Source organism: Apteryx mantelli, unplaced genomic scaffold, assembly GCF_036417845.1.
Source record: "Apteryx mantelli isolate bAptMan1 unplaced genomic scaffold, bAptMan1.hap1 HAP1_SCAFFOLD_20, whole genome shotgun sequence".
NCBI lineage: Eukaryota > Metazoa > Chordata > Aves > Apterygiformes > Apterygidae > Apteryx > Apteryx mantelli.
The window spans coordinates 10,777,831-10,805,087 of NW_027118553.1; the positions used below are offsets into that span (position 1 = coordinate 10,777,831).

General features: G+C 51.6%; 1 protein-coding gene across 1 annotated transcript in view; it reads left to right on the forward strand.

Moving 5' to 3' along the window:
* Positions 1-13,454: 13,454 nt before the first annotated feature.
* The window catches only part of LOC136996018 (olfactory receptor 14A16-like), a gene marked incomplete at its 3' end in the record, with an annotated part of 47,494 nt that continues 33,691 nt past the window's right edge, over positions 13,455-27,257 (forward strand). Inside the window, exons 1-2 of the mRNA XM_067317014.1 lie at positions 13,455-13,535; positions 16,667-16,816. Coding sequence (XP_067173115.1) covers positions 13,455-13,535; positions 16,667-16,816 — 231 coding nt within the window. The remainder of the gene's footprint in view (positions 13,536-16,666; positions 16,817-27,257) is intronic.

Consider the following 27,257-nt stretch of genomic DNA (forward strand, 5'->3'; position numbering starts at 1 on the left):
AGATTCCAGAGCATGGTGTCCGCTAAAACCCACGTTGGGCTCAGCCTGGGCTGGGCAGGAGCTGGGTGCTCAGATCCCCCAGACTCTGGGGGATCATTTAATGGTCATTTAATGATACCCCAGCCCTTTTCATGTCTGAGGTCTCTGGTGCCAGCCCCACCTCAGCCCACTCCTGAAAGGCTCCAGCACAGCCCTGGAAGGAGCTGGAGCTACCTCAGGCCCCAGGGCAGTCTGGCAGCAGGAGGGTTTGACATGGGCACAGCAGCAGCGCTGCCGGGAGCAGGGGGAGGAGATGGGAAATTGGGGTGAAGACCCCTGCCCTCAGCTGCACAGCCAGGGCACTGGATGGGAGAAGCCTGTGTGGCCAGCCAGGCTCCAGGTTCGGGGTGGATGTCAGCTGGAGGGTAGGAGCACTGGGATTTTCATGGGTTTCAGTGCAGCTGTGACTGTGGGGAAGGCAAGAGGGCAGACCCAGGCACACTCAACTGCAAAGGCTGTGGGTGGAAAAGGCAGTGTGGTGCTGGTGAAGGCCCTTCTTCCCCTCCCCATGGGGAAGAGAGTCCCCAGGAGATGCTGGACTCTGCTTTGGCTGATGGGAGGGGAGCACAGGGCAGGGGGAAGAGGCAGACGGAGCCTCTCGGGTTGTGTGAGGGAATTTTCCAAAACTCAGGGCTGAGCCAGGGTTGAACTTTGGATCTTCCCCCTGATGCTCTCCCATCCGGGCTCGTTCTGCCCTGCCCTAGGTGCTCTCGTCCCTATGCCAGCTGTGCCGGAGCAGAGGCTGAGGAGCAAGAATTCATGGAATCACAGAGGAGTTTTGGTGGGAAGGGAACTCCGGAGGTCTCCAGTCCAACCTCCCGCACAAAGCAAGGCTGGTTGGAGCCCTCCAGTCCTGTCCGCCCATCGCTGGACTGTCTCTGACCTCAGTTACCGTCCGCAAACCTGCTCCACTCCTCTTCTCTGGGCACTGCAGGATGGGACCTCTCGTCAGTGGTGCACTTCCCTGCCTGCCTTGCCAGCACCCTTGGCTCCCAGCTCCGCTTCCTGCACCGAGCAGCCCTGCTTTTGCTGATCCCGACAACACCCTCTTTGTAGCAGGAACCCCACCACAAAGGGTGCATAAACACTCAAGTGTTTCTGTGACACAGAAACACCTGTTGTCATAACTATGTATCATAAAATCATACTCCAGGTGGCTGTCCTTGCTTTTTTAATCCAGCTAAGACTTTCTGTGCACTTTGACCTGTGTAAGGGGTCCAAATCCAACGTTCCCCCTACACCTTTAAATTGGCTGTTAGGCAAGAGCTGCTGCTATGGATATGGGGTCACCTTTTGTACCTACAGCCTTCTCTGGGATCTGCTCGGGTCCCAGCTTCCCTTGCCAAGGCTTTCTTGACTGTAGTGTGGAGGCAGGTCCAAGGCAGAGACAGGGAGTCAGGTCAGCAGGACAGGGACAGGGTCAGGTCAGCACCCGAGAGGTGCAGGGTCAGGCACAGGCATGTCCACGGTGTAACTCAGGCATGACCCAAGGACAAGGGCAGCAGCTCCCCAGCAAGGGGGACAAAGCCCTGCAATGACACCAGTCATTCTCTTCTCCCCTGCTCTTGTGCACAGCACATCCCCCTCCCTGTCTGCCTGCAGCCCCTCCATGCCCACCCTGCTGCTCAGCATAGCACGAGAGCCCTGGCCCTGCAGCCCCTCTGGCAGCTCCTGCTGCCTTGGGGACAGAGCTGCCTGCCCCAGCTGGTGCACAGGGAAACCTGGTTCTCCTTCTCATTTCCTATCTCTGAATGCTGCCCTGCTTTTCTCCTGGGACATCCCTGCTCCCCAGAAAGCCTTTCTGTTCCTGCACCCCTGCCCTGTGCTCCCCACAGTGCCCTCCACTGGCAGTGCTGCTCTGCAGAGTGAGTGGCTGCAGGGTCATGAGGCCGTGGGGTGACTCCTGACTCGGCCCTGCCCATGCTGGTCACAGCAGGAAGCAGATCCAGCTAGACACGGCAAAACACGACTGATACTGCTGGTGCATGTCTGTGCGCATGGGCAGTGCTCAGAGTGACCCCAGGGCATTTGCAATGGCAGGAGATGTGTCTGGGCGTGCACTAGCTCCAGCCTGTGGTGTTTCTCTGAGGGTGCAGGAATCACTCTCCAGTGCCCCTTCCCTGCGCCTCCTGGGTCCCCACTGCCTCTCTGGGAATTGCAGAGCCCTCATTTCCCCATGCATACCTGCATTTAGTGCTCTACCTTCTGGTCACTCCACTGTGGACCGTCCCTCACTTTGTGAGGCTCCACTCACTGCCCACCCCCACCACACACTGTCCCTGGAGATCCCCTGAGCTCTCCTGGGGCTCAGATTAATCTCTAGAAGGATGGACGTCTCTCATCAGCACTGTCACCTGTGGGACAGCCTCAGGCAGGAAATTCAGAGACCGTTCACCAGCTCCACTGACACTGGTCACCAACAGATGAACCCTGCATCCAGCCCTCAGTCCCTAACAGATCACATGGAGACTCTGAGCTTGTCCCCTGCATCCCATGGAGGTCACAAGCAGAGCAGCAGGCCCTTCTATGGTGCCATTGCTTTGGGCATATTTTTGACTGCAGCTTCTGAAGAAAGGCCAGACTTCAGGCACATGATGAAGGGCATCGCCTTTTATTATAGCAATGTTCTTGTGCAGGGCAGGTCTGGCATAAATGCACCCAATGCCTGGTCCTGCCTGAGCTCACAGGAATGCACAGGGAAGCACAAACCTACCACCAGCACGTTACAAGAGCACTGAGGCCATACACACGCTTCAGAGCAAGGCAGGGCAGTGTGGAAATGAGGAGAAAAGCCCTGAGAAGAGAAAGTCCTGCTGCTGTTGGTGGACATGTCTCCAAGAAAGCTGCAGCCCCCAAGTGAAGGCTGCAGTGAAGAATTGCCTGCTGTGGCAGTGGGGGAATGGTTCTGAGGAACAGAGGGTCTGTTCCCACAGACTTCGTCCAAACTCTCCTCCTTTCCACTCTCACTCTGCTTGGAGTGTTGGAACGCTGTAGAGGGAAGGGACCAGCCCATGGTGACAGCCGGCTGCCACCCTCACAGGAGAGGGGTATGAGATAATACCTTGACTGTGGCCACAGGAGCTGAGCTCTCCTAGTGGACACAGGACCCATGGTCTCCCCATGCCTCTGCTTGTCTGAGCCTGACTCTGTGCCCCTGAGCTCCCTTAGTGTCGGCGCCAAAAGAGACACTGCAAAGTGACACGTGACACAAGTGGCACAAAGCAAAATATGTTTTCTTTTAGGAGAATGTAACAGAAAAAAGTAAGTAGGAAAGAAAGACATGAGCAACACCTAGCTATGTTGCCAAATACCCTGGGAATGAGGAGCAGATGCACATGGGAGAGTTACTGGTGCTGACATTGTACCTACTGAACCAGTTTCCTCAGTGCGTCTTTCAGCTCCTTGTTCCTCATGCTGTAGATGAGGGGGTTCACTGCTGGAGGCACCACTGCATAGAGAACAGCCAGCACCAGATCCAGAGCTGGGGAGGAGATGGAGGGAGGTTTCAGGGTGGCAAAGATTACAGTGCTGACAAGTAGGGAGACCACGGCCAGGTGAGGGAGGCACATGGAAAAGGCTTTGTGTCGTCCCTGCTCAGAGGGGATCCTCAGCACAGCAGTGAAGATCTGCACGTAGGACAGCACAATGAAAACAAAACACCCAAAGCCTAAACAAACACTAATCACAACTGCCCAAAACACCCTGAGGTAGGAATCCGAGCAGGAGAGCTTGAGGATCCCGGGAATGTCACAGAAGAACTGGTCCACTCTGTTGCCTTTGCAGAGTGGTACTGAAAATGTTTTAGCAGTGTGTAGCACAGCATTGAGAAAAGCACTGGCCCAGGCAGCTGCTGCCATTTTGACACAAGCTCTGCTGCCCATGATGGTCCCGTAGTACAGGGGCTTGCAGATGGCAACGTAGCGGTTGTAGGCCATGACTGTGAGAAGAGAATACTCAGCCAAAAAGAAAAAGAGAATAAGAAAGAACTGGGCAACACATCCTGAGTAGGAAATGGCCCTGGTTTCCCTCAGAGAATTGGCCATGGATTTGGGGACAATGACGGAGATGGTGCCAATGTCGAGGAGGGAGAGGTTGAGGAGGAAGAAGTACATGGGGGTGTGGAGGCGGTGGTCGCAGGCTACAGCTGTGATGATGAGGCCATTGCCCAGGAGGGCAGCCAGGTAGATGCCCAGGAAGAGCGAGAAGTGCAAGAGCTGCAGCTCCCGTGTGTCCGCGAATGCCAGGAGGAGGAGCTCGTTGAGGGAGCTGCCATTGGACATTTGATGCTTTGTGGCACAGGGGGACTGTGTGATGAAGAAGAGATATTGACAAGTTAGGTCAGACTTCTCTGAGCAAAAATTTCTCATAGCCTCCCACAAACACACAAATGTTACTTCTCCCCATCTCAGCAGCACCATCATTGAGCTCCATGGCTTGAGCTCTGGTTTATGCTGGCTGAGTTTGACATGAGGAGCAGGGGCCTCTGGCTGTGTGCTCCGGAGGATTCAGCCCTGACCTACAGCACTGTGGACATGGGAAGAGGGGTGACTACACTGTTATATTCCCAGTTCCAGTCAGATTCCATCCACTCATAATGTTGAAGGCATTTTCAGCACCTTCACTCCTAGTTGCACATAATGTGGATTCATGAATAGTTTTAAGGCTTCTTTGGTTTTCTTTAGCTGACCCTGTCACACCTGAGGAGGATTCCTGCAGACAGAAATCCTCAGCATTGCTGCTGCACTCAGAGTGAGCAGCTGTGATTCTGGAGAGGCAAAAGGATTCACTCTGGCTTTAGTGCAGAGGGAGCAGAGCTGGCCTGTCCATCTGCCTTGTTCCCAGATGCCCTGTGCTCGCACCTTGGAGGTGGAGGACAGTTGCACTCATGTTACCCGAAAAAGAAATGATTCTGCGGAGAGCAGAGGAATGCACTTGCAAAGTGCCCATCAGCACTCTTTCTGAGGGAATGTGAGGCAGGTCTCAGCCGTCTTCTTTTAGCCAGCAGCACATCAGGCTCCTTCCAGCTGCCCACATCCAGCCACCCAGCAGCATGTCTCAGCATGGCCTCAGGATCTAGGTGGCTTCTCCCTGGGACACCTAGATAACACGCAGCTGCAATGGGAGAGCTGTGTCCTTGTGGAGGGCAGCTTGCAGCCCAGCCAGACACCCCAGGGAAATGGCGGAATGTCCTAAGGATGGGGTGTCCTGACGAGAGACCTGGCTCATTCCCAGACCCCCACACTGCATTGTCTGGACACCCACAGGTTAGAGCAGCATTTGGGCACCTCATTGTCAAGGACACATCTTCATGGCAGGTCCCATAAAATCGGTGTCTGAACTGCATCAGAAACCCCCCTGCCCAGAGAGTCCAAGGGGAAGCACAAGGGCAGCATGGACAGGTGGGAAACATGGAGCTATACCATGATATTTGTGGAGAGGGAGGCAGGGCCAGGGAGGGACAGAGGGGCACTCAGGAGTGTCTCCTCTCCTGCATGTCCTGCTGCTGAGGAAAGGACTCCTGCCCTGCACCCCCCAGCCTTGAGAGCAGAGGGCTGTGCTGGCTGGGAGAGGAGAGGAGGTCTTAGAGTTGGTAGTTTCCTCCCACACTTTGAGCATGACGCTGCTGCCTGGAGCCGTCCCTGCGGGGAGCTGTTTCTCCATCCCCATGTCTCTCCCCTCTCAGTGCTCACACACCCCATCCCACCCTCTGGGCGCTCAGCTCTGCCCTGCAGAAACCTCCCGGGCAAAGGGCTCTGCCCAGGGGCACCTTCTTTTTTGCAGGTGCTAAGGAGCAGGTGAGAGAAACCTTGCTGAGGCCGGAAAGGTGATGCTGGCTCTGTCTGTAGGTTGAGGGGTGGATGAAGGCATTTGCTGAGTCCCTCCCAGAACTGATCCTCTCTCAGTGTCACTCTTTTGGAGCCTCCGTCCCCTGTCTAAACCTGACAGATCCAATCCCATTTCATTCCACCTAAACAGAAAAGAACTGAAAGCACAGACTCATGACAGCTCCTTCCCTTTCAGGTGTCCCCTGCCTTGTCATTCCTATTGAAAAGTCACCTCTGGATATGTTCCCCAGCCCAGAACCACACAGCAGCCTCTCAGTTGGAGAAAGTACCTGCCCGGACAGGGGTCTCTCCTCCCACCCAGAGCTTCTCCCTGCAGTGTCGTGGGGAGCTCCCCGGGCAGGCAGGCTGAGTGCTGACTCTTGCAGGCAGCAGAGTCACTGCCCCAGGCACACAGCACCCTGGGACAGGGACATTGCTGTGAATTACATTCCATGTAGACCTGTGTGCATACCCAGGCTTCACACCCCTGCAGCCATCCCTGGAAGAAAGGAGCAGGATGCCAGGTCCCTGTGACGGTGTGGCTGGGAATCCCTGCTCTGAAGTGTCTCCTCCTCCTCCTCTGCAAAGAAGAAGCTGGGAGAATGATCCTTAAAAAACTGCCATGGGGCAGGATGGGTTTAGCAGACCCCTCCAGGAACCACACTAGCATTGCCCTGCAGCCAGAGACTTACTGTGCAAAAGGCTGTGAAGATTTCTCCCACAAGGAGCTCTCTGTCCTCCCACTCCACACTGCTTTTCACTTCTCATCTCATGTCAGCAGCAGCAGGCAGTACTCAGAGCCCTGCTACTCTTTGCAGAGGAGCTGCTTCTGGATGCAGCTGTCTTTGGGCTGTGCTGCCCAGTTGCCATGAGCTCCCTCTGTCCCTGAAGCCCAGCCCCACTCAGGAGCAGGGGCCCAGCTGAAGTCGTGAATTTCTCTGTCCCTTGTGCTGCCTCCTCCTGGGAAATGTTCCCTGAAGTAGACTAAAATAATCACCTACTGTCCTTTCCTAAAGAGTGCAGAGAGACTGATTCCAACATTGCAGTTTATTTCATCAGAGGATGACTATATCTATGAAAGGTGGAAATGTCCCACTCTGGAAGCCCCGATTCTCATCTCTTAACAAGGCAGGATACCTAGAGGGGAAAAGAGGGGAGCTCATGGACACATGGTTCAGGTGTTGATTCACATCAGTCAATCTGGGCGTCTCATGTCCGTTTAGAAGCCCCTGGGCTGGAGTGGGATTCAGATCCCTCCCGTGAACTCCACAAACTCACAGGAGGTGAAAATAAAAGTGGGCACAACATAGAGGTCTGCATGGGAGCTCCTTGTCTATGCTCCCATTGTAATCACTGGAGATGGAGCGTGGGAGTCAGTTGCTCACGCACAAACACCTGGGGACAGTTGAAGAGACAGAGGTGGCCCCAGGCATGTGCCAGTGTCTGCTTGCTCTGTGAGACCCACATCCTCCTAGAGCATCAGCTGGGGGCCAGGTGAGAAATTTCCTTGGCCATCAGAAATGACACTAGATGCCTGCTACAACTAGAGCCCCACTCACTATGAAACTGAGACAGATGAAGATCCCAATGCTAAAAACAGCTGTTGTAGTTCAGTGCAGACACTTGATCTAATGACATAGAAATAGGCTGGCAGATCCACTTCAGGTGCCTGGGGTGTCCAGCACAACCACATGTGTCTAGCAGATACAGCATGGGACCTACAGAAAAAGAATGCCCCTTTGGAGTGATTGCTGGGCAAGGACCGCAGGGCATCTCGGGGTTACTACCTGTGCCCAGACAAATGAATCCCAATACTGCCTTTAGGGAAAGTCCATCCCGTCTACATCCATGGGCGCTGCATAAATGGGAGGCACATCACAGCAACATCTCTGCTCTAGACTCTGCACTCTCAAACCCTTCTCACTCTTCTCCTCCCAAACCTCTTCTCATCCCGCCAGATGATACGAACAAGGACTAGGCTAATGTGAACCTCAGGGTGGCTGGATCACAGCCTGGACATGCCCAGGGACTTCTTCAGTGGCACATTGTCCTTCCTGGAGATTGGTTCAAGAAGTCTGTCACAGGCCCAATGGTGCTGCAAAGTCAGCTCAGGCCACCAACACCTCTCCTGGCATTCCTGCATGGCCCAGCTCTGTTCCTCCCTGGCCTTGGGCACTGCAGGCTTTGGTCTCCTAGTGGGAACCTCCTTTCACCATTACAGAGGAGCGCAATGACTAATGCAGGACAACAATACGGTTAGGTAAATTATTCCTGACCCACCTGATTGCCTTCTGTGGTAAAAGACCTGCACTTGTGGAGGAGAAGAGAGTAGTGGATGTCCAGTAGACATGCAGATGGGCAGAAAGCTGGTTGGATGATGGAGCTCAGAGGGTTTTCATGAATGGGTCATGCTTGACCAGGAAGCCAGGGAAAGGTGGGGTATGCAGGGGTCTACCCCACATCCTGTCCTCTTTGAAAGGCTCATCAGAAGGGCAGAAGAACACGTGCATCAGGACAGGCAGAGACCTGACCAGCAGAAGAGTGACTCTGAGGAGAAGGCCCTGGACATTACGACAGGTGCCATATGAGCCAGTGGTGCATGCTCACCACAAATGAGGCCAGCTGCATACAGGACGGCATTAGGAAAAGCGTGGCCACCCAGGCAAGGGCAGTTCTTATCCTCCTCCACTCAGCACTGCTGTGGCCACATGTCTGGAACAGTGTGTCCCAGTATGGTACACCCAGTGCTGGAGGAATAGGGGAGCAACTGGAGAGGGTCCAGAGGAGGTCTGCCAAGAGGGCATTGGGGGTCTGAAGCACATGGCCTGTATGGAGAGCCTGAGGGACCAGGGCCTCTTTAGCCTGCTGAAGCAGAGGCTAAGGCCAATACAGTAGTCACCTGTGACTGCCTGTGACAGGGTGGGTTCAGAGATGAAGGAGCTTTTCTTGGTAGTAGGAAGCAGCATGAAAAGGGGAAAGAGCCACAAAGTGCATCTTGAGAGGTTCAGACTGCACTTCACGTAACAAGAATGTCACTCGTAGGGTAGTGCTGTGGTGCAACAGGACACCCAGAGGGTCTCTGTGATCAGCCCCTTGCCTTTTGTTTCAAGGAGCAGCCAGCAAGGACAGCAGGATGTCAGTAAAGGTGGGGAGATCCTGCAGTGAGAGCAAGGTGGGGAAGCAGGTTGGGTGTCTAGAGGCTGCAGGGAATCAGGTGCAGCTTTGGGACAGCATAGGACAGTCTGTGGTGGAGATGACTGAGGTCAATGCCAAGGCTGAAACCTTCCAAAAGAACTGAGGTCTTTGTCTCATTTCCTATGGCTAGTGTCTCTGCCACAGAGGCCCACAACAAGATGACGTTTCCTTACAGCACTGTGGCCTTGCTGCCTGCTCACCTTCACGGAGCCCAGGAGGTGCTGTATCGTTGTCCTGCACCAGGCATTGCACACAACCCCACCCTGACACTGCTCCCAGGAAGAGCCCTGAGCAACATGTGAGGGAAAGGATCACCCTACCCAGGGGCTGGCTGTCAGTGCCTGGTCACTCTGCTTGATAACACACATCAAGGTTGACTTGGCATCACAGTCACCCTCACATTGCCTTTGCCTACCTGCAATCAGGGCCTCCAACTTTCGGCTCTAATCAGCCCCTGAGGAGCCTTTGTTGATAATGGCCCTCAGTGGGACCTGTTAACTCTCCAGGAAACTTGGGATTTTCTTCTGACTTTAACTTCTTGAGAGGTTGCTTCAGCTCCTTCTCAGCATTGGAGGTTCATGGACTCAGCACCAAAGACACCTGAGGGGTCATTAAGATGCAAAAACCCCTAAGGAGCCATGCCTCTCCCCATAATTTTCTTCAGTTTGTCCATCCTTGTGTGGCTAATTGGAGAGGTTTCAGGAGTGTTTTGAAAGAAGGCAGATTTCAATGAGCACCTGAAAAAGAAAGATGTCTGCTTCTTAAGATTTCATGATTCTTCAGTTTTCAGAATAAGTCATACCCACATTCTCCAATTCATACTGGCCGACAGTATGTCCTAATGAGGTCTGGACATGTAGGAAAAGCACCATCCTGGAGGTCAGACATCCATGCAAAATATTGCTCCCTACCTCCCCAGCCCTGCCATTTCTCTCATCAGCCACTGGGGACTTAGATCACTCTTGTTCAAATCTGACCTTTTGCCACTCAAGGCTGGAGCTGAATGTTACAGCTCATGGGCACCAATTCCCACCTGCTTTCCTTAGACAACTAGCTGCAAAAAGACCCAGAAGGATTTGTCTTAATTGCGATCAAACACAAATAAAATTGATCCGGTGTCATAAGAAGTAAAATACACTCCTCAACTCTATGTGAAGTTCAAGTTGCCTCCAGTGAGGTCCACAGTCTATAAGGAAATACCTTCCTTGAAATGTTCTTCACAAATAGATAGGAAAGGCTGAATAGACACACAGTGAAGGAGTTGGTTGAAGAGACAGTTAGACTGCTGAAAGACAAGGCAAGCTTCAGACTCCCTGAAGCTTAAAGCAGCAACTGGAGAGTTGGGAGGTATCCGAACAACAAAGAGTAAGGGGAGGAGGAAGACTGGGAATCTATGGAAAGTGCATATGCCCAGATAGTCTGACAAACAGTTGACTTTAGAAATGATCAGTTTAATCAGGGCATGTGGAAATAGTTGAAAGATTAGTGAGGTTAAAACCACAGCATAACAGACAGAGCAGTGGTAATGCAAGTTTAGGGGCAGATCAACATTTCTTCTCCTGAGATTCATGCCCTTCCTCCAAATTTCCATTATGTCATCAGCGGAAAACACTGACATTTTTCAAAAATTATTCAGTCATTTCAGCTGATGTAAATGTTCTCATTTATTTATTTTTGTAATGTTGAGAACAGTTCTTCACCTTTTCAGGCAGAGATCACGTGTCTAACCATAAACATTCAGTGGCACTCTGAGAGGCCCCGGTGTCTCTGAGGCACCTGCCTGGGCCTGGCAGCTCTCACAGGGGACCTGCAGGAGACCAGAGCACCTCGGAGCCACAGATGGAGGTTGGGCAGAGGGGACAGGGCACCTGCAATGGCACCAGCCACCAATGACCCTGTGACTGCATCCCACCACAGTTCTGAAAATCTCTTTCCTTTTCAGACAAAAAGATAATGCATAATCTCCCCAGAACACTAGTGTACTGAAACAGAACAAATCAAGAAAGACAATAAGAGCACAAAAAAATGAAAAGGTGGAAACTTTAACAAAGCATTTTTTTCCTTAAATCGTTGTCTTATTTTCTTTCTTGTTTCATTTTTATTGTCCTTTTCTAAACTTTTCTGTTATAATCAGGCCTACACCACTAAACAGGATATTGTTGTGTCTCACACAGAGCCCAGGAATCAGAAGATCACCCCCTGCCCAGGGCTGTCCATGTTACCCTTCACTCTTTGCACAGAGCATGTCTCACTCTGAGGTGTCGGTCTCTCTCGACTGGTGAGGAAAGCAGGGTGACCAGCTTCAAGGAAATCTCAACATACCTGTGTTTAAGCAATATTTTAAAGGAGCCTCTATAACATCTTCAGTGCAATAATTGACAAAAAAATCCTCATTTCCAAAACTTCCCACAGTTTTTACAACTGTGAAATATTTTTTTCTTTCTTATTCATTGGCAGCACCATGTTCATGCACTACAGGAATTAGTCTGTCTATGCGAGCGTAAACATATATATAGAGAGAGAGACGTTCTTCTTGAAAATTCATTTGCTGGCAATCCTCTGCATGGAGAAACTTTGTTCTGAGGAACTAATTTATTTAAATGGACATGTTTCAGATCTCTTCTTCTGCCTCTCTCTCCTTTATTCTTCCTCTGCCTCTTCACTGAATCACAGCACTTGAGACTGTGTGAAAGGCCTTGCTAAAGTGAACATTCACAAAATTCCCTACTTTCCCCTTGTGCACGCAGGCATTCATCTGATGGCAGAAGGCAATCAGGTTGGTCAGGCATGGTTTCCATTTCCCCTTGGTCAAGCCATGCTGCCTCTTCCAGGCCTTGTCCTTCCTATGCTTGGAGATGGTTTCCAGGAGGATTTGCTCCATCACCTTCCCAGGGACTGAGATGAAGAGGACCAGCCTGTCGTTGCCCAGATCCTCCCTCTTGCCCTTCTGGAAAATGGGCGCAATGTCTGCCTTTTCCCAGTCATCAGGAACCTCCCTAATCACCCTGACTTTTAAAAGATGACCAACTGCAGCATTAAAACGACTCTGGCCACCTCTCCCTGAACCCTGGGGTGCTTCCCATCTGGTTCCATGGACTTGTGTGTGCCCACTGGGCAAAGTTCCTCCCCAGCTGCATCTTCCTCTGCCATGGGTGAGGCTTTGCTAACACAGATGCTGCCAAAGGACTTGGGGGCCAGGGAGGTCTGGCAGTAGACAAGACCAGTAAAAGACAAGGTAAAAGAGGCAATGAGCTCCTCAGCCCTTCCCCTGTCTTTGTCACTATGTCCCCTGCCCCACTGAGCAGGGAGACCACCCTTTCCTTGTCTGCCTGCCTTGTGCTGCCAACGTCCTTACAGAAGCCCTTCCGGTTGCCATCTCCATCTCTTGCTAGCTCCAGTGCCAGCTCCCGCTGAGCTTTGGCTTGCCTAACTCCATCCCTTCCACCACACATAATGGCTGTGTCCTCTTCCTGGGCAGTCCATTCCCCTTCCAACCCTCTGTGCACTTCCTTCTGCCTTTTCAAGTCTTAAATCACAAAGTCCCTGCTCATCTCTGTCAGCCTCAGGCCAGGCCCCGATGGACTTTCCTGCATATTCTCCTGTGTTCCTGTGCTTCAAGGACTTTGTCCCTGATGATCTAAGAGAGCTCCATGGCTCCTCTGCCCTCCAGGGCAGTCACCTGTGGGATCCTGACAAGCAGATCCTGAACAAGATGAAATCCTCTCTGCTGCAGTCCAGGGTGTTGATTCTGTTATTCCTCCTACCTCTCCACCTTCTCAAGGTCACTGCAGTGACAGACAACCTCCACATTCACATCCCCATCCAGTCTGAGTTTCAGGCAAGAAAGAAAGGGCAGGATGGCACCATCTACCTAGAGGTGCAACTACAGAGGTAGAGAACTCACCCTGCAGAAAAGTCTGCATTTCTCCCCTCACCACTGAGGGGATCCAGGCAATGGACTTCTGTGTGGTTAAAGGTGGATGCAAAGAAGTTCAGGGATCATGTAAATACACCTGAGGCAGTGTCTCCCAGGTAATGGGGAGGAGGAGGAAGTGTTCACCTGCCTTTTTTAGATGGTCCATAAAGCACAAGTGACTCCTGTCCCATTTGCTCTGTGCTTGACATGGGGCCTGAGGTCATGGGCTTTTAGGATAATTCAGGCTGTAGGGACCACAGGAGGCCTGTAGTGCAACCAGCTGCTCAAAGCAGGGTCAGATACCAAAAAATGCCCCTTGTAAAGGATTTCTGGGGTGATAGAGCAGGAGAAGGCCGTAGAGAGTGGACAGCATAGTATAAGTCCCATTGACAAAAGGCTTTCCTTTTTCGCTTTCTCCCGAGAATTAAATCCTCAGCTCTCCAGAGAGAAGAAGCTGGGACACTAACTTTGCCACTAACATGGAGGCAGAGAAGCTCCTGAGTCCCTTACAGACAGAGGCTGGTCCAAAGGCCACCACACCAACGGCAGCAGACCCCCAGGTGTGCCTGCCTTCTTGCTGGGCACCCCCCCAGCCCCACGCAGGAGGTGTGCGGTGAACAGAGTGGGGTCTGCATGGTGCAGTCCTGGCCACCCAGCAGGTGTGGTGGGACCCTGCTCCTCTAGGTGACACTGGGCTCTCCTGCGTTTCCTGATTGTGAAGTCTGAGCCCCCCCAGCTGGGAATAGAGCCTGGCAGGGAGGGCCAACATGGGAAACATTATCTCTGTTCCGGGCAGTGAAGAGAGAGGGGAGGGCAGAGGGGGATCTGCTCATGCCCCAGGGCACTGATTCCCTGCCTGCAGCCGGTACAGCCCTCCTGATGCCCTGTAACCTTAAAGTCCAGGAGGTGGCACTCCGGTCTGCTCTGGCTCCAAAGATTTCTCAGCCCTTCAGACCCAGGAGGCAAAGCACCATTCTGGGGACACCTCAGCAGTCAAAGGGGCTGAATGCCTGGCATGTTCCTGAGAACTTTTCTGCAATCTCCCAGTACTGGTTTGACTCCTGTTGCCCATGGAGCAGAGACTCCTTTGGAGGATAAACTCACTCACTGTGTGACTCTGAGGACAGGCTTGACCAGGCAGTGCAAATGGCAGCAAGGCCTCAACCCCACAACAGTGTCCCCTGCCCAGGACTCCACTTTCCAGCCCCTTCCTCCTAGAGGATTTGGGTTGGAAGGGACTGCTGGAGATCTCCAGGACCACAATCTGCTCTAAGGGCAAACTTGACAGTTAGATCAGGTTGGTAAGTACTTTCTCCAGGAGTGTTTTTAAAGATCTCCTGGCACCTGCCCCAGTGCTGCTTAACTACCATGATTATTTCTTTGTTTTTTTCCTTCAACTCATTTGAAATTTCCCTTCCTGCATCTTCTCCTTGTTCTCTCCTCCTTTCCTTCCCTTGGCCCCCAGCCAGACCATCCCATCTTTGTTGACCGATGACAATCACAGCCTCATCTCCAAGCACAGCCTTGCTGGGATCTCCCGGGACCACTCAGGCAGGCTGTGGTGGCCAGCCCCAAGCAGAGCTATGCACTGTGGGTCCCTACATGGTCTCAGAGGAGAGCGTATGGAGACATAGCATGACCCAGGGCAGAGCCTGTGGGCTGACACCAGGGCAGAGCTGGGTTCAGCAGGCGTGAGGAGAGAGGACCTCCAGCAGCTCCAGCAATCACCTGGGCAGGGAGTGACGAACCTGGCAGTGCTCCTGAGAGAGGACTGTGACACAGGAGAGGGGCACTGTGAGCTGTGGTGCAGGGCACTGACCATCTCTCCTGGGTCTGGGAGTCCTGACAGGTGGTGCTGGTGGCTGCAGCCACCAAGAGACCCTCAACCACACAAACAGCAGTGAGTCCCCTCCACAACCGTCGGGAGCTTCTGGAGTGTCGTGGCTCACATCTGCACCCCATCCCTGCGCTGACCCAGCCCTGCTGCCCTTCACGTGGCCTCATGGCCCCACTATGCAGGCACCACACAGTGCAGGAGGCATTCAGGAGTGGGGAAACACTCCCCTAGAATGGTCACCATGACAGTCCTTGGTGCCCCATCCCCCACATGCCCTCTTGCTCTGCAGCCTCCCACCAGCGCCCAGCCCCTGCCCATCCCTGATGCTGTGCCCCTGGGTTTAGCAGAAGGCCATGCTCTGGGGTCTGCTGGTGCCTGGGCCCAGGGAAAGAGGCCAGGCAGGATGGCCATTCCCCCCCCCCCTACACAAGTGCTGAGCCCAGCAGGCAGATGGAGCTGGTCACATTCCAAGATCACTCCTCACCAGCACCATGGGCAATGGCCAGTGCTGGAAATGGCTGGTATGAGGGGCTGGGGGTGGGAGGAGTTTCCTGGGGTAGCTTCTCCTCTCTGTTCATGCAGCAACAAGCTGGGCTGGATCTTTGTTCTGACAGACCCTGTACGAGGCCCCCCTATGGGAGGAGGATGGTCTAGAGGCCCAGTAGATGGCCCCAGGGCCTCCCCTGCATGCTCCCTGCTAGCCCTGCAGAGGACCCAGCAGAGGACTCATCCTCCCAGGGCACACAGCTGGATGCCCAATCCTTCAGCTGGGCACAAAGCCTTGTCTGGGGGTGACATCTGGGGTAAGGACCAGCATGTGGGGTGGGAGAGCTATTGTCTCAAGGACATGGACAGGGGGACAGGGCCTGAGGGACAGCAGCTCTGGATGAAGAGCCCAGCCTTCAGGCACTGCACCTGGAAGAACCTACTTTATTACAGAGATACTGTGAGGGAGTCAGCTCTGACCCAGTGTTAGACACAATTTTATATGGGCACCTGGTGAGAACGAGCATTCTCAGGAAAAGTGGAATGAATCCAGGCAATTCTGTAGCAACATGGTAAAAAATGATAATAACAACAGCAATAATAATGAAAATAAAGCAAAAAAACAAAGCTCATTCCTGGTACAGGACACAGCGGGAGTCATTTGTGGAGAGCAAAGGCAATTTTCCCACTGCTGAAAAACGTCCATGAAATCACTTTCCTCAGGGCATCTTTGAGCTCCTTGTTCCTCATGCTGTAGATGAGAGGGTTCACTGCTGGAGGCACCACTGAGTACAGAACAATCACCACCAGATCCAGAGCTGGGGAGGAGATGGAGGGGGGCTTCAGGTAGGCAAACAGGATAGTGCTGACAAACAGGGAGACCACGGCCAGGTGAGGGAGGCACATGGGAAAGGCTTTGTGCCGTCCCTGCTCAGAGGGGATCCTCAGCACAGCAGTGAAGATCTGCACGTAGGACAGCACAATGAAAATGAAACACCCAAAGAATAAACAGGAACTAACCACAATAAGCCCAACTTCCCTGAGGTAGGAGTCTGAGCAGGAGAGCTTGAGGATCTGGGGAATTTCACAGAAGAACTGGTCCACTGTGTTGCCTTCACAGAGTGGTAGTGAAAATGTGTTAGCAGTGTGCAGCACAGCAGTGAGAAAACCACTGTCCCAGGCGGCTGCTGCCATTCTGACACAAGCTCTGCTGCCCATGATGGTCCCGTAGTGCAGGGGTCTGCAGATGGCAACAAAGCGGTCATAGGCCATGACAGTGAGAAGAGAAGACTCTCCTGCAAACAAGAAGGCAACCAGGAAGAGCTGGGCAGCACATCCCCAGTAGGAAATGGCCCTGGTGTCCCACAGGGAATTGGCCATGGATTTGGGGACAGTGGTGGAGATGGTGCCAAGGTCGAAGAGGGAGAGTTTGAGGAGGAAGAAGTACATGGGGGTGTGGACGTGGTGGACACAGGCTACAGCTGTGATGATGAGGCCATTGCTCACAAGGGCAGCCAGGTAGATGCCCAGGAAGAGCGAGAAGTGCAAGAGGTGCAGCTCCTGTGTGTCTGCAACTGCCAGGAGGAGGAACTTGTTGAGGGAGCTGCTGTTGGACATTTTGGTATCTCTGGGCATGGGGGACTGTTGAAAGAAGAAAAGACATTGAGAAGTCAGGAGAGACTTTTCCGGCAAAAAAACACCCAAATCTTCCAGTTCTCATGCAACTCCCTGTGGAAGAATGGTTAAGTGAAAAGGGGCATGATCTCTTAGAAGTGAGCAATCCTGTCTTCACAATAGAGGGAGGATCCCTGTGGCTATGTGAACTGTCCTTGAGCATTCCTAGACCATTACAGAAGGGGAAGGCAAGTAGTGGTAAACAAGTAAAGGAGGGGGCTGACAAGCCCCTCCACAGGAACAGCAACTTTGCACTAATTGTGTATTCGCTTTAGGCGTGTGAACAGACTGTAAACCAATCATACAGCTATTGCTAGCACATGCTTATCGCTTGTCTATATATACTCTGTGTAAGCTCTAATAAAGGGAGAACGACCATACTCATATTGAGACTCATCGTTACTCCGGGTCCGTCTCCCACTCCGACATCTGGTAGCAGAGGATGGTTATGCTCGACTAAGATCTCCGAGACTGTGGTAAGCAGCTAGAGGAGGGGAGTGGGAAACCACGGCTGAGAGGCCACTGCCCGAAGCAGGAGCCGGGCAAACATTTTAGTGGGGTCGCGCCCCACTTCTCAGGCGCAGCTATGGAAACAGACGCTGCAGCAACGCTACTCGCTGGAATCCTCTCTAAGAGAGGGATAGACGTACCGGCGAAACTGCTACACAGCTTGATTAAACTGGGACGGCGTTGGGGTCCCTTTTCTGACACCTGCTTACTGTTTTCTGTGTCCGAATGGCGGGACTTTGGAGGGACGATGTGGCAGAAGTCAGCTGAGGGGAACGAGAAAGAGGAAAAAGAGATTAAAGCCGTTCGTGCGCTTTGGAACACCGTGCTAGAGACTTTAACATCAATGAAGGCAGAGAGTGAAGCAGCGTGTGCTGCCGTACAAATGCTGGGACCAGGAGCCCCTCCCAAAAAGCCCGTGAGCAAACCGGGACCCATTGCACGGTTCTTTGGGTTGTCCGCGGTGAAGGGACCAATGGGACCCGTCTGTAAGGATATGGACGAGGTGCGAGCAAGGGGGGGGGGGGCTGAAGCCTCTGCCGCTAGCCAAGCCCGATCGCACGGCTGAAAAAGCGGAAGTTTCTGCGGGAAAGGCAGAAGCGAACTCCAAGGGAGGGGAGGAAGTGCGCTTGGAGGAGGCCCCAAAAGGGGAGGAGGTCACGCCTCTGGCTGACCTCATAGACCTGGGCGGAGAGGGTTGCCGGCCCCCTCCTTCCGCCCCGCCTGCTCCTCCTCCGCCGATTGCCCCCCCCTCTCCCTCAGCCTTCCTCTTCGCCTTTGTATCCGCCCCTGCCTTCCTCCAGCAAGTCCTCGGGTGATACTACCCCGGTCACCGGGAAAACAGAGCCGCCGTCGCCAGATGTCACTGCAAAAATATTGCAAACAGCGCCAGATGTCACTGCAAAAATGTTGCAAACACCCCCAGATGTCACTGCACAAATGTTGCAAACAGTTTTAAAGCGCCTTGAGGAATTGGAGCTGCAGACAAAGCACAAGGGGGGAAGCGTTCCTCCATGCTTCCTGAGCCCCTCTACACCATCCGCGACTGCGCCTCCCGTACCTACGCGTTGGAGCGGCGTTATCAAAGACGCTATAATAGAAGGACAATGGAAGCCTGTTGCAGGGTCCAAGGGCCCCACAGCACTGGCGTTCCCCATGCTACAACAGAATGGTCAGGGGAAATGGGAACCACATGATTGGAAAATTTTACAACAAGCTCGTACCACCATCTCAAACTATGGGGGAGGTTGGACTGGACTAGGACCCCAATTTGGAACAATGGTACCCCAAAAGCCTTGCCGCCAGATGTCTTTTTGATATGTGGTGACAGGGCCTGGCAGGGAACCCCCCCCCCCCAAAAAAAAAAGAGAAAAGAAAAAAAGGGAAAGAAAAAATAAAAAAAAGAAAAAAAAGAAAAAAGGAAAAAAGGAAAAAAGAAAAAAAAGAAAAAAGAAAAAAAAGAAAAAAGAAAAAAGAAAAAAGAAAAAAGAAAAAAGAAAAAAGAAAAAAGAAAAAAAAAGAAAAAAGAAGGGGAAAAAAAAAAAAAGAAAGTTGATGTTAATAAAGATTCTCAGAGGTGTCTGACCACTAAAAGCTTAGTACAACTTCATAGTGAAGTTGAAATGGCTTGCCTTGTACTGTAGAGATTTTGACAACTTACCAACCTTTCCTTGCACTTGGTACTTTTGTGTCTTGATTTTGGCTAAATTAGCTTAACTCTGAGTTTTGGTTGAACCATTCCTGCAGTGCAAGAGGCCATACCATTTTTTTTTTTTTTTTTGGACTTTACTTATGCAACCTATGGGAGCCTTGCAGCCCGGAATGCCGTCACCTAGTATGCTGCCAATAGGGTGGCACCTACTGATTGTTGATTTGAAGGACTGTTTTTTCACCATTCCGTTACACCCTCAAGACACCCAATGCTTTGCCTTTTCTGTGCCAGCAATAAACAAGGCTGCGCCCGCGGAGCGCTATGAATGGGTTGTTTTGCCGCAAGGAATGAAAAACTCACCAACCCTGTGTCAACTTTACGTTGCGTGGGCATTGCAGCCACTCCGGGACAAATGGCCAGACACCATAATTTATCACTACATGGACGATATTCTCTGTTGCCAGGAGAAGCCTTTTGTGAAAGAAGCATTAGAACAGCTAACGGACACTCTGTCCTCAAAGGGACTTATCATTGCACCAGAGAAGATTAAGCGCACGGCTCCATGGAAATACCTTGGATGGTCCATTGCAGAGTCTAAAATTCGGCCCCAAAAGACAGAACTCACAACGCGGTTAAGCACCCTACATGATGTACAGACCCTGCTTGGGGACGTACAGTGGGTGCGACATTGTGTTGGTATCTCCAATACTGATATTGCGCCCCTGACGGCGCTATTGGGAGGCACTAATCCCGCTAACAAAATTACCCTGACACCTGAACAACATGCTGTGTTACAGCATATCACACAAAAATTACACTTGGCATGGTCCTCTCGACGCCTCCTAAACCTTCCCATATCCCTAATCATATGCAATGGGAAAGACTCACCATATGCAGTCGTTTGTCAGTGGCAAAACAGAAGCGGGGAATCTCTCCCCCCTATTCTGATCAATGCCACTGCCAAACACAAAGATCAAAAAGATGTATTTCATATCTTGGAATGGGTATTCCTGAGTGTACAACCAAAAACGAGTATCCAGACCCAAACCGAAGCAGTAGGTGAATTGATACGCAAAGGGCGATCAAGAATCTTAGAGATCAGTGGTCAAGAGCCGAACGATATCAGTATACCTGTTAACATGGCTGACCTAGAGTGGTGGCTCCAAAACGCTGTGGCCATACAAAATGCTCTGTTAGGTTTCTGTGGTAAGGTACATTCATGTCAGCCTCAGGGAAAGTTATGGCAGGTGTTACAGCGAAATCAATGGATAGAAAAGTCCAGAGTAAGTAGGGAACCCCTTTCAGATGGCGTTACTATCTACACGGATGCGGGTAAGCGCTTGCGACGTGCCGCGTGCGTGTGGAAAGAAGGTGAGCAATGGAAACAACACGTCATGGAGGGACAGCCTCGGGATTCCCTTCAGACTTTAGAATTAACTGCGGTAGTTTGGGCTCTAACCAATTGGCTGAATACTCCTTTAAATGTAGTGACTGACTCAATGTATGTAGCAGGGATAGTACCACGACTGGAGGATGCCTTAATAAGGGAAACATCTAACCCGAGGTTGGGAAGTCTGTTCATCACCTTGCGCTCTGTGCTGGGTCAACGAACAGCAGCTTGCTGCGTTATCCACATTCGTAGCCACCAGTTAGATGTAGGGCTAGGACAAGGCAATCAGATCGCTGACAGCCTGGTTAGCTCCGTGTGTCATTTACCCCCTATGGACAAATTCCAGCAAGCTAGACAGAGTCACGACACATTCCACCAGAACACAAAAGGGCTAAGAAGACAATTCGGTTTAACAGAGAGTGAGGCCCGAGGCATTGCACAGGCCTGCCCAAGATGCGGGAACCATGGCCCAGGCATTGGGCTTGGGGTAAATCCAAAAGGGCTGAAAGCTCTAGAATTATGGCAAATGGATGTCACTCATGTTCCAGAATTCGGTCGGTTAAAGTATGTACATGTGACCATTGATACCTTTTCAAAAATGATATGGGCAACTGCATTACCTGGAGAAAAGGCACAACATGCGTGCAAACACCTGCTGGCTTGTTTCGCCATATTGGGCGTACCGGAGCGAATAAAAACGGATAATGGGCCTGCCTATGTCAGCCAAAAGTTTAGAACATTCTTATCTCGATGGGGGGTTGATCATGTTACGGGAATTCCACATTCACCTACCGGGCAAGGGCTAGTAGAACGTACCCATCTAGTATTAAAAGACTATCTCAGAAAGCAAAAAGGTGAGGAGACGGACGCACAGCAGAGGTTGCACCGTGCGCTCTTCACCCTGAATTATCTTTGTCTCATGGGTGACCGTGAGGAACCCCCGGTGATCATTCACCATCAGCAGCTTAAATTTAATAATACAACAACGTTACCCCAGTTTAAAGTAATGTATAGGGACCCAGCCTCCGGAATATGGACTGGGCCCGCCCCTGTTATTTTTAATGGTCGAGGTTATATGTGTGTCTCCACAGATCGTGGACCAGTGTGGGTACCCAGCAAGAACGCGAAGCCTGTCTTAACTCACCATGACTCATCTAACGAACAAGCAGACAGAAATCCTGCTTCTGGGAATGTTGTTCCCAGTGGTAATGACTCTCCACAGGATTGAACACAGACAATATCTGTGCGTTACCTGGGCGAACAGGGCAACACGCCTTTCGTCTGTCACTGGCTTCTGCTACGCAACCCTTTAGAACCTGCCTAGTAGGAATTCCCAGCAGTATGATAAAGCGAATTTTCTGAGTATAGCAGGGGGAAGTGCAACGGCAGTATGCCTGCTAGTAATTGTAGTGCTGCGCTTATTAATGCATTAAGTGCTACGCTACCTTAGGATCCTCAAGAGCTAATTCCGCAGCCTTAACCTACTAGAGGACCAAAATAACCTGCGACATGCTCTTCTGCAAAATAGGGCTGCAATTGATTTTTGTTAGCAGCTCAAGGGCATGGTAGTGAGGATCTTGAAGGTATGAACTAACCTGTTTGGAAATCTGCCACAGTGGATAATAGGGTTGCTTACTGAAGGCATACTCATCATACTAATCCTTGTAGTGGTACGCTTGTGCTTTTGTGTAGTACTACACTGCCTGAAGAAAGCTTTGCTAAAAGTAGTGCACCACGCTTGGATTGCTCATAAACAAGAAGGGGGAATTGTGGAGGAATGGTTAAGCGAGAGAGGGCATGATCTGATTGGGATGAGCAATCCCGTTCTCAGGGTAAGGGAAGGAATGTAGGCCAAGGCGAGCGAGCCTTGCAGCGGCCGAGCGAGCCTTGCAGCGACCTTGAGCACTACAAAAGAAGGTATTCACAAAACTGGTGAACAAGTCTGGACGGAACTAGGTTCCATAGATGTCGACGGAGCGTGGACAGCAACCTTGCACCAATCATATATCCGCTTTATGCGCGTGGACAGAAACTGTAACCAATCATGTAACTATTGCTAGCGCATGCGTATTGCTTGTCGATATATATACTTTGTGTAAGCTCTAATAAGGGGAGAACGATCATACTCATATTGAGACTCCGTCGTTACTCCGGGCCCGTCCCCCCACTCCGACAATCCTTCTGTGCCTGTTTGCAGCTCGTTGTCTAAGGAAAGCAGGTGGGAATTGGTGCATATGAGCTGTAACATTCAGCTGCAGCCTTGAGTGGCAAAAGGTTTGATTTGAACAAGAGTGATCTAAGTCCCCAGTGGCTGATGAGAGAAGTGGCAGGGTTGGGGAGGTGGGGAGGAATATTTTGCATTGATATCTGACCTCCAGGATGCTGCTTTTCCTACATGTCCAGACTTCATTAGGAGACACTCTGGATCAATATCAGTTGGAGAAGGTGGATATCACTCTAGGTTGTAAGCTGAAAAATAAGGAAAACTTTGAAAGCAGAAATCCCTTTTTTTTCCTGCTCATTGAAAAACTCCTCTTGTAAATACACTCCTGAAACCTCTCCCATTAGCCACAGCACAAGAATTGAAGAGCTGAAGAAAATTATGGGGAGAGGCATGCCTCCTTAGGGGGGTTTGCATCTTAAGGACCCCTCGGGTGTCTTTGGTGCTGAGCCCATGAACCTCAGATGCTGAGAGGAGACTGAAGCAACCTCTCAAGAAGTTTACGTCAGAAGGAAATCCCCAAGTTTCTTGGAGCGTTAACAGGTCCCACTGAGGGCCATTACCAGCAAAAGGTCCCTGGTGGCTGATTAGAGCAGAAAGTTGGAGGCCCTGATTGCAGGTAGGCAAAGGCAATGTGAGGGTGACTGTGATGCCAAGACAGCCGTGCTGTGTGCTATCAAGCAGAATGGCCAAGTCCTACAGTCAGCCCCTGCATGGGGAGATCCTTTCCCTCACATGTTGCTCAGGGCTCTTCCTGGGAGCAGTGTCAGGGTGGGGTTGTGTGCAATGCCTGGTGCAGGACAACGATACAGCACCTCCTGGGCTCCGTGAAGGTGAGCAGGCAGCAAGGCCACAGTGCTGTAAGGAAACGTCATCTTGTTGTGGGCCTCTGTGGCAGAGACACTAGCCATAGGAAATGAGACAAAGACCTCAGTTCTTTTGGAAGGTTTCAGCCTTGGCATTGACCTCAGTCATCTCCACCACAGACTGTCCTATGCTGTCCCAAAGCTGCACCTGATTCCCTGCAGCCTCTAGACACCCAACCTGCTTCCCCACCTTGCTCTCACTGCAGGATCTCCCCACCTTTACTGACATCCTGCTGTCCTTGCTGGCTGCTCCTTGAAACAAAAGGCAAGGGGCTGATCACAGAGACCCTCTGGGTGTCCTGTTGCACCACAGCACTACCCTACGAGTGACATTCTTGTTACGTGAAGTGCAGTCTGAACCTCTCAAGATGCACTTTGTGGCTCTTTCCCCTTTTCATGCTGCTTCCTACTACCAAGAAAAGCTCCTTCATCTCTGAACCCACCCTGTCACAGGCAGTCACAGGTGACTACTGTATTGGCCTTAGCCTCTGCTTCAGCAGGCTAAAGAGGCCCTGGTCCCTCAGGCTCTCCATACAGGCCATGTGCTTCAGACCCCCAATGCCCTCTTGGCAGACCTCCTCTGGACCCTCTCCAGTTGCTCCCCTATTCCTCCAGCACTGGGTGTACCATACTGGGACACACTGTTCCAGACATGTGGCCACAGCAGTGCTGAGTGGAGGGGGATAAGAACTGCCCTTGCCTGGGTGGCCACGCTTTTCCTAATGCCGTCCTGTATGCAGCTGGCCTCCTTTGTGGTGAGCATGCACCACTGGCTCATATGGCACCCCTTGTAATGTCCATGGCCGCCTCCTCAGGGTCACTCCTCTGCCGGTCAGGTCTCTGCCTGTCCTGATACGTGTGTTGTTCTGCCCTGCTGAAGAGCTTTTGAAAGAGGACAGGATGTGGGGTAGACCCCTGCATACCCCACCTTTACCTGGCTTTCCAGTAAAGCATGACCCATTCATGAAAACCCCTCTGAACTCTATCATCCAACCAGCTTTTTGCCCATCTGGATGTCTACTGGACATCTACTACTCTCTTCTCCTCCACAAGTACAGCTCTTTCATCACAGAAGACAATCAAGTGGGTCAGGAATGATTTACCTTGGGTAAATCCATGCTGACTGTTCCCAGGCACCTTCTTCATGTGCCCAGAAAGGTGATCGGAGAGGATTCACTCAATGACAGATTCCTCACTAAAGTGAAGATGAATGGCCTGCAGCTCCCTGCTTTGTCCTTGGGGTCTTTTCTAGAGTTAGGAACAGCATATTCCTTCTTCTGCTCATTGGGACCTCCCCTGATCTCCACAGCCTTTCAAAGATGAAAGAGAGCAGCCTTGCTGTCAGAGCAGGCAGCTCTCTCCATGTCCTTGGATGCCAGCCACCCAATCCCATAGACCTATATGAATTTCGTTCTAGAGACTCAAGGTACTGTGGATTGGTTTTCTCCTCAGGAGTCCTGACTCTAGGCACAACAGCTGAGGAGACCTTGTGGGTGAAGACTGAAGCCAGGAAGGACTTGACTTCCTCAGACCAACCTACATCTACTTTTGCTAGAATCCCTGCCCCATTCAGCTGTGAGCCCTGATTTCCCTTTTTATTCCTTTACTGTCACTGAAGCAGTAGCAGCTCTTCTTCCTGTCCTTCACATCCCCTGCAAGTGTCTCTATGCCAGGGGAGCTTTGGCTTCCTTAACACCATCCCGACTTTGCTGGACAATATTTCTAAATTCCTCCTTTGCAGCCTCGGCCTTCTTCCCCTTTCCATATGCTGCCTGATTGTCCTGGAGCTCACATGGGAGTTCCCTGTTTAGCCAAGCTGGTGTCCAGAGAGGTCTACTAAATTTACAAACTGTTTGTTATGGTGCATTCTTGTGCTTGATGGGTGCTGTCCTTAGTGACCTGCTGGCTTTCCTGAGCTCCTCTGCCCTTCAGAGCTGCCTCCCTTGGTCCATGCCATGGAAGAGCTCCATACATGCAAGGTACCCCTTCACACATAGGGCATCCCCCTCCTCATCTTGCCTGGTGGTCTCTGCTGAAGAACTTGCACCCTGCCATTGAAGGACCCCAGCCACGCGAGTGATCCCAGCACATCTCAGTTATTCCAACCATGTGGCACTCCTGTCACAGACAGCTTGTGCATCTCCATTTGCTCCTGTACCCCAGGCTGCATATATTTGCATACATTTTGATAACAGCACCTCAGCTGTGGCCTCAACTGAAGATTTGTCACAGGGAAACCTGTTACCAAGACCTTACCTATGCATAGTCTTTGTTAGCACATGGTGACAGTCTGTCATGGATAGCAGATGGCCATGTAATGGTGAAAGGAGGTTCCCACTAAGAGAGCAAACCCTGCAGCGCCCAAGGCCAGGGAGAAACAGAGCTGGGACTTACAGGAATGGCAGGAGAGGAGTTGGCTGCCTGAGCTGACTTTGCAGCACCGTTTCACCTGTGACAGACTTCTTGAACCAGTCTCCAGGAAGGACAAGGCAACACAGAAAAAGTCTCTGGGCCTGGGCAGCCTCTGATCCAGCTACCCTGAGGACATCATTAGCCTAGTCCCTGTTCATATCATATTGGGGGGTGAGAAGAGGTTCAGGAGGAGGAGAGCTAGAAGGGTTTGAGTGTGCAGAGACTAGAGCAGAGACGTTGCTGTGATGTGCCACCCATTTATGAAGCATGTTCGGATGCAGACAGTACAGACTTTCCCTAAAGGCAGTGTTGGGATTCATTTGTTTGTGCACAGGTAGGAAACCCAAGATGCCCTGGGGCACTTGCACAACAAATACTATGAAGGGGCTTGGTTTTCCTGCAGGTCCCATGCTGTATCTGGTAGAGACATGTGTTTGTGCTGGACACCCCAGGCACCTGAAATGGCCCTGCCAGTCTATTTCCATGTCATTAAATCAAGTGTCTGCACTGAATTACATTAGCTGTTTTTAACACAGGGATCTTCATATGTCTCAGATTTTTAGTGAGTGGAGCTCTAGTTGTAGTAGGAATCTAGTGTCATTTCAGATGGCCAAGGAAATTCCCCACCTGGTCCCCACCTGATGCTCCAAAAGGATGTGGGTCTCATAGTGGCTCCATCAGAGCAAGCAGACACTGGCACATGCCTTGGACCACCTCTGTCTCTTCAACTGTCCCCAGGTGTTTGTGTGTGAGGAACTGACTCCCACCCTCCATCTCCAGTGATTGCAATGGGAGCTTAGACAGTGAGCTCCCATGCAGACCTCTGTGTTGTGCTCACTTCGGGTTGGGCAAGCAGAATCCCACGTGCTGTGTGTTTGTGGAGTCCATGGGACGGATCTGAAACCCACTCCAGCCCAGGGAGCTGGGCCAGCATGAGATACCCAGATTGACTCATCTGTATCAATACCTGAACCGTGGGTAAATGAGCTCCCTTCTTGTCCCCATCTGGGTGTCCTGCCTAGTTAAGAGATGGACATAGTGGCTTCCAGAGTGGGACATTTCCACCTTTCATAGATAGGCACCCTCTGATGAAATAAACTGCAATGTTGGAATCAGTCTCTCTGCACTCTTTAGGAAAGGAAAATAGCTGGTTATTTCAGTCTACTTCAGGGGACATTTCCCAGGAGGAGGGAGCAGAAGGGACAGAGAAATTCACGTCTTCAGTTCGGCCCCTGCTC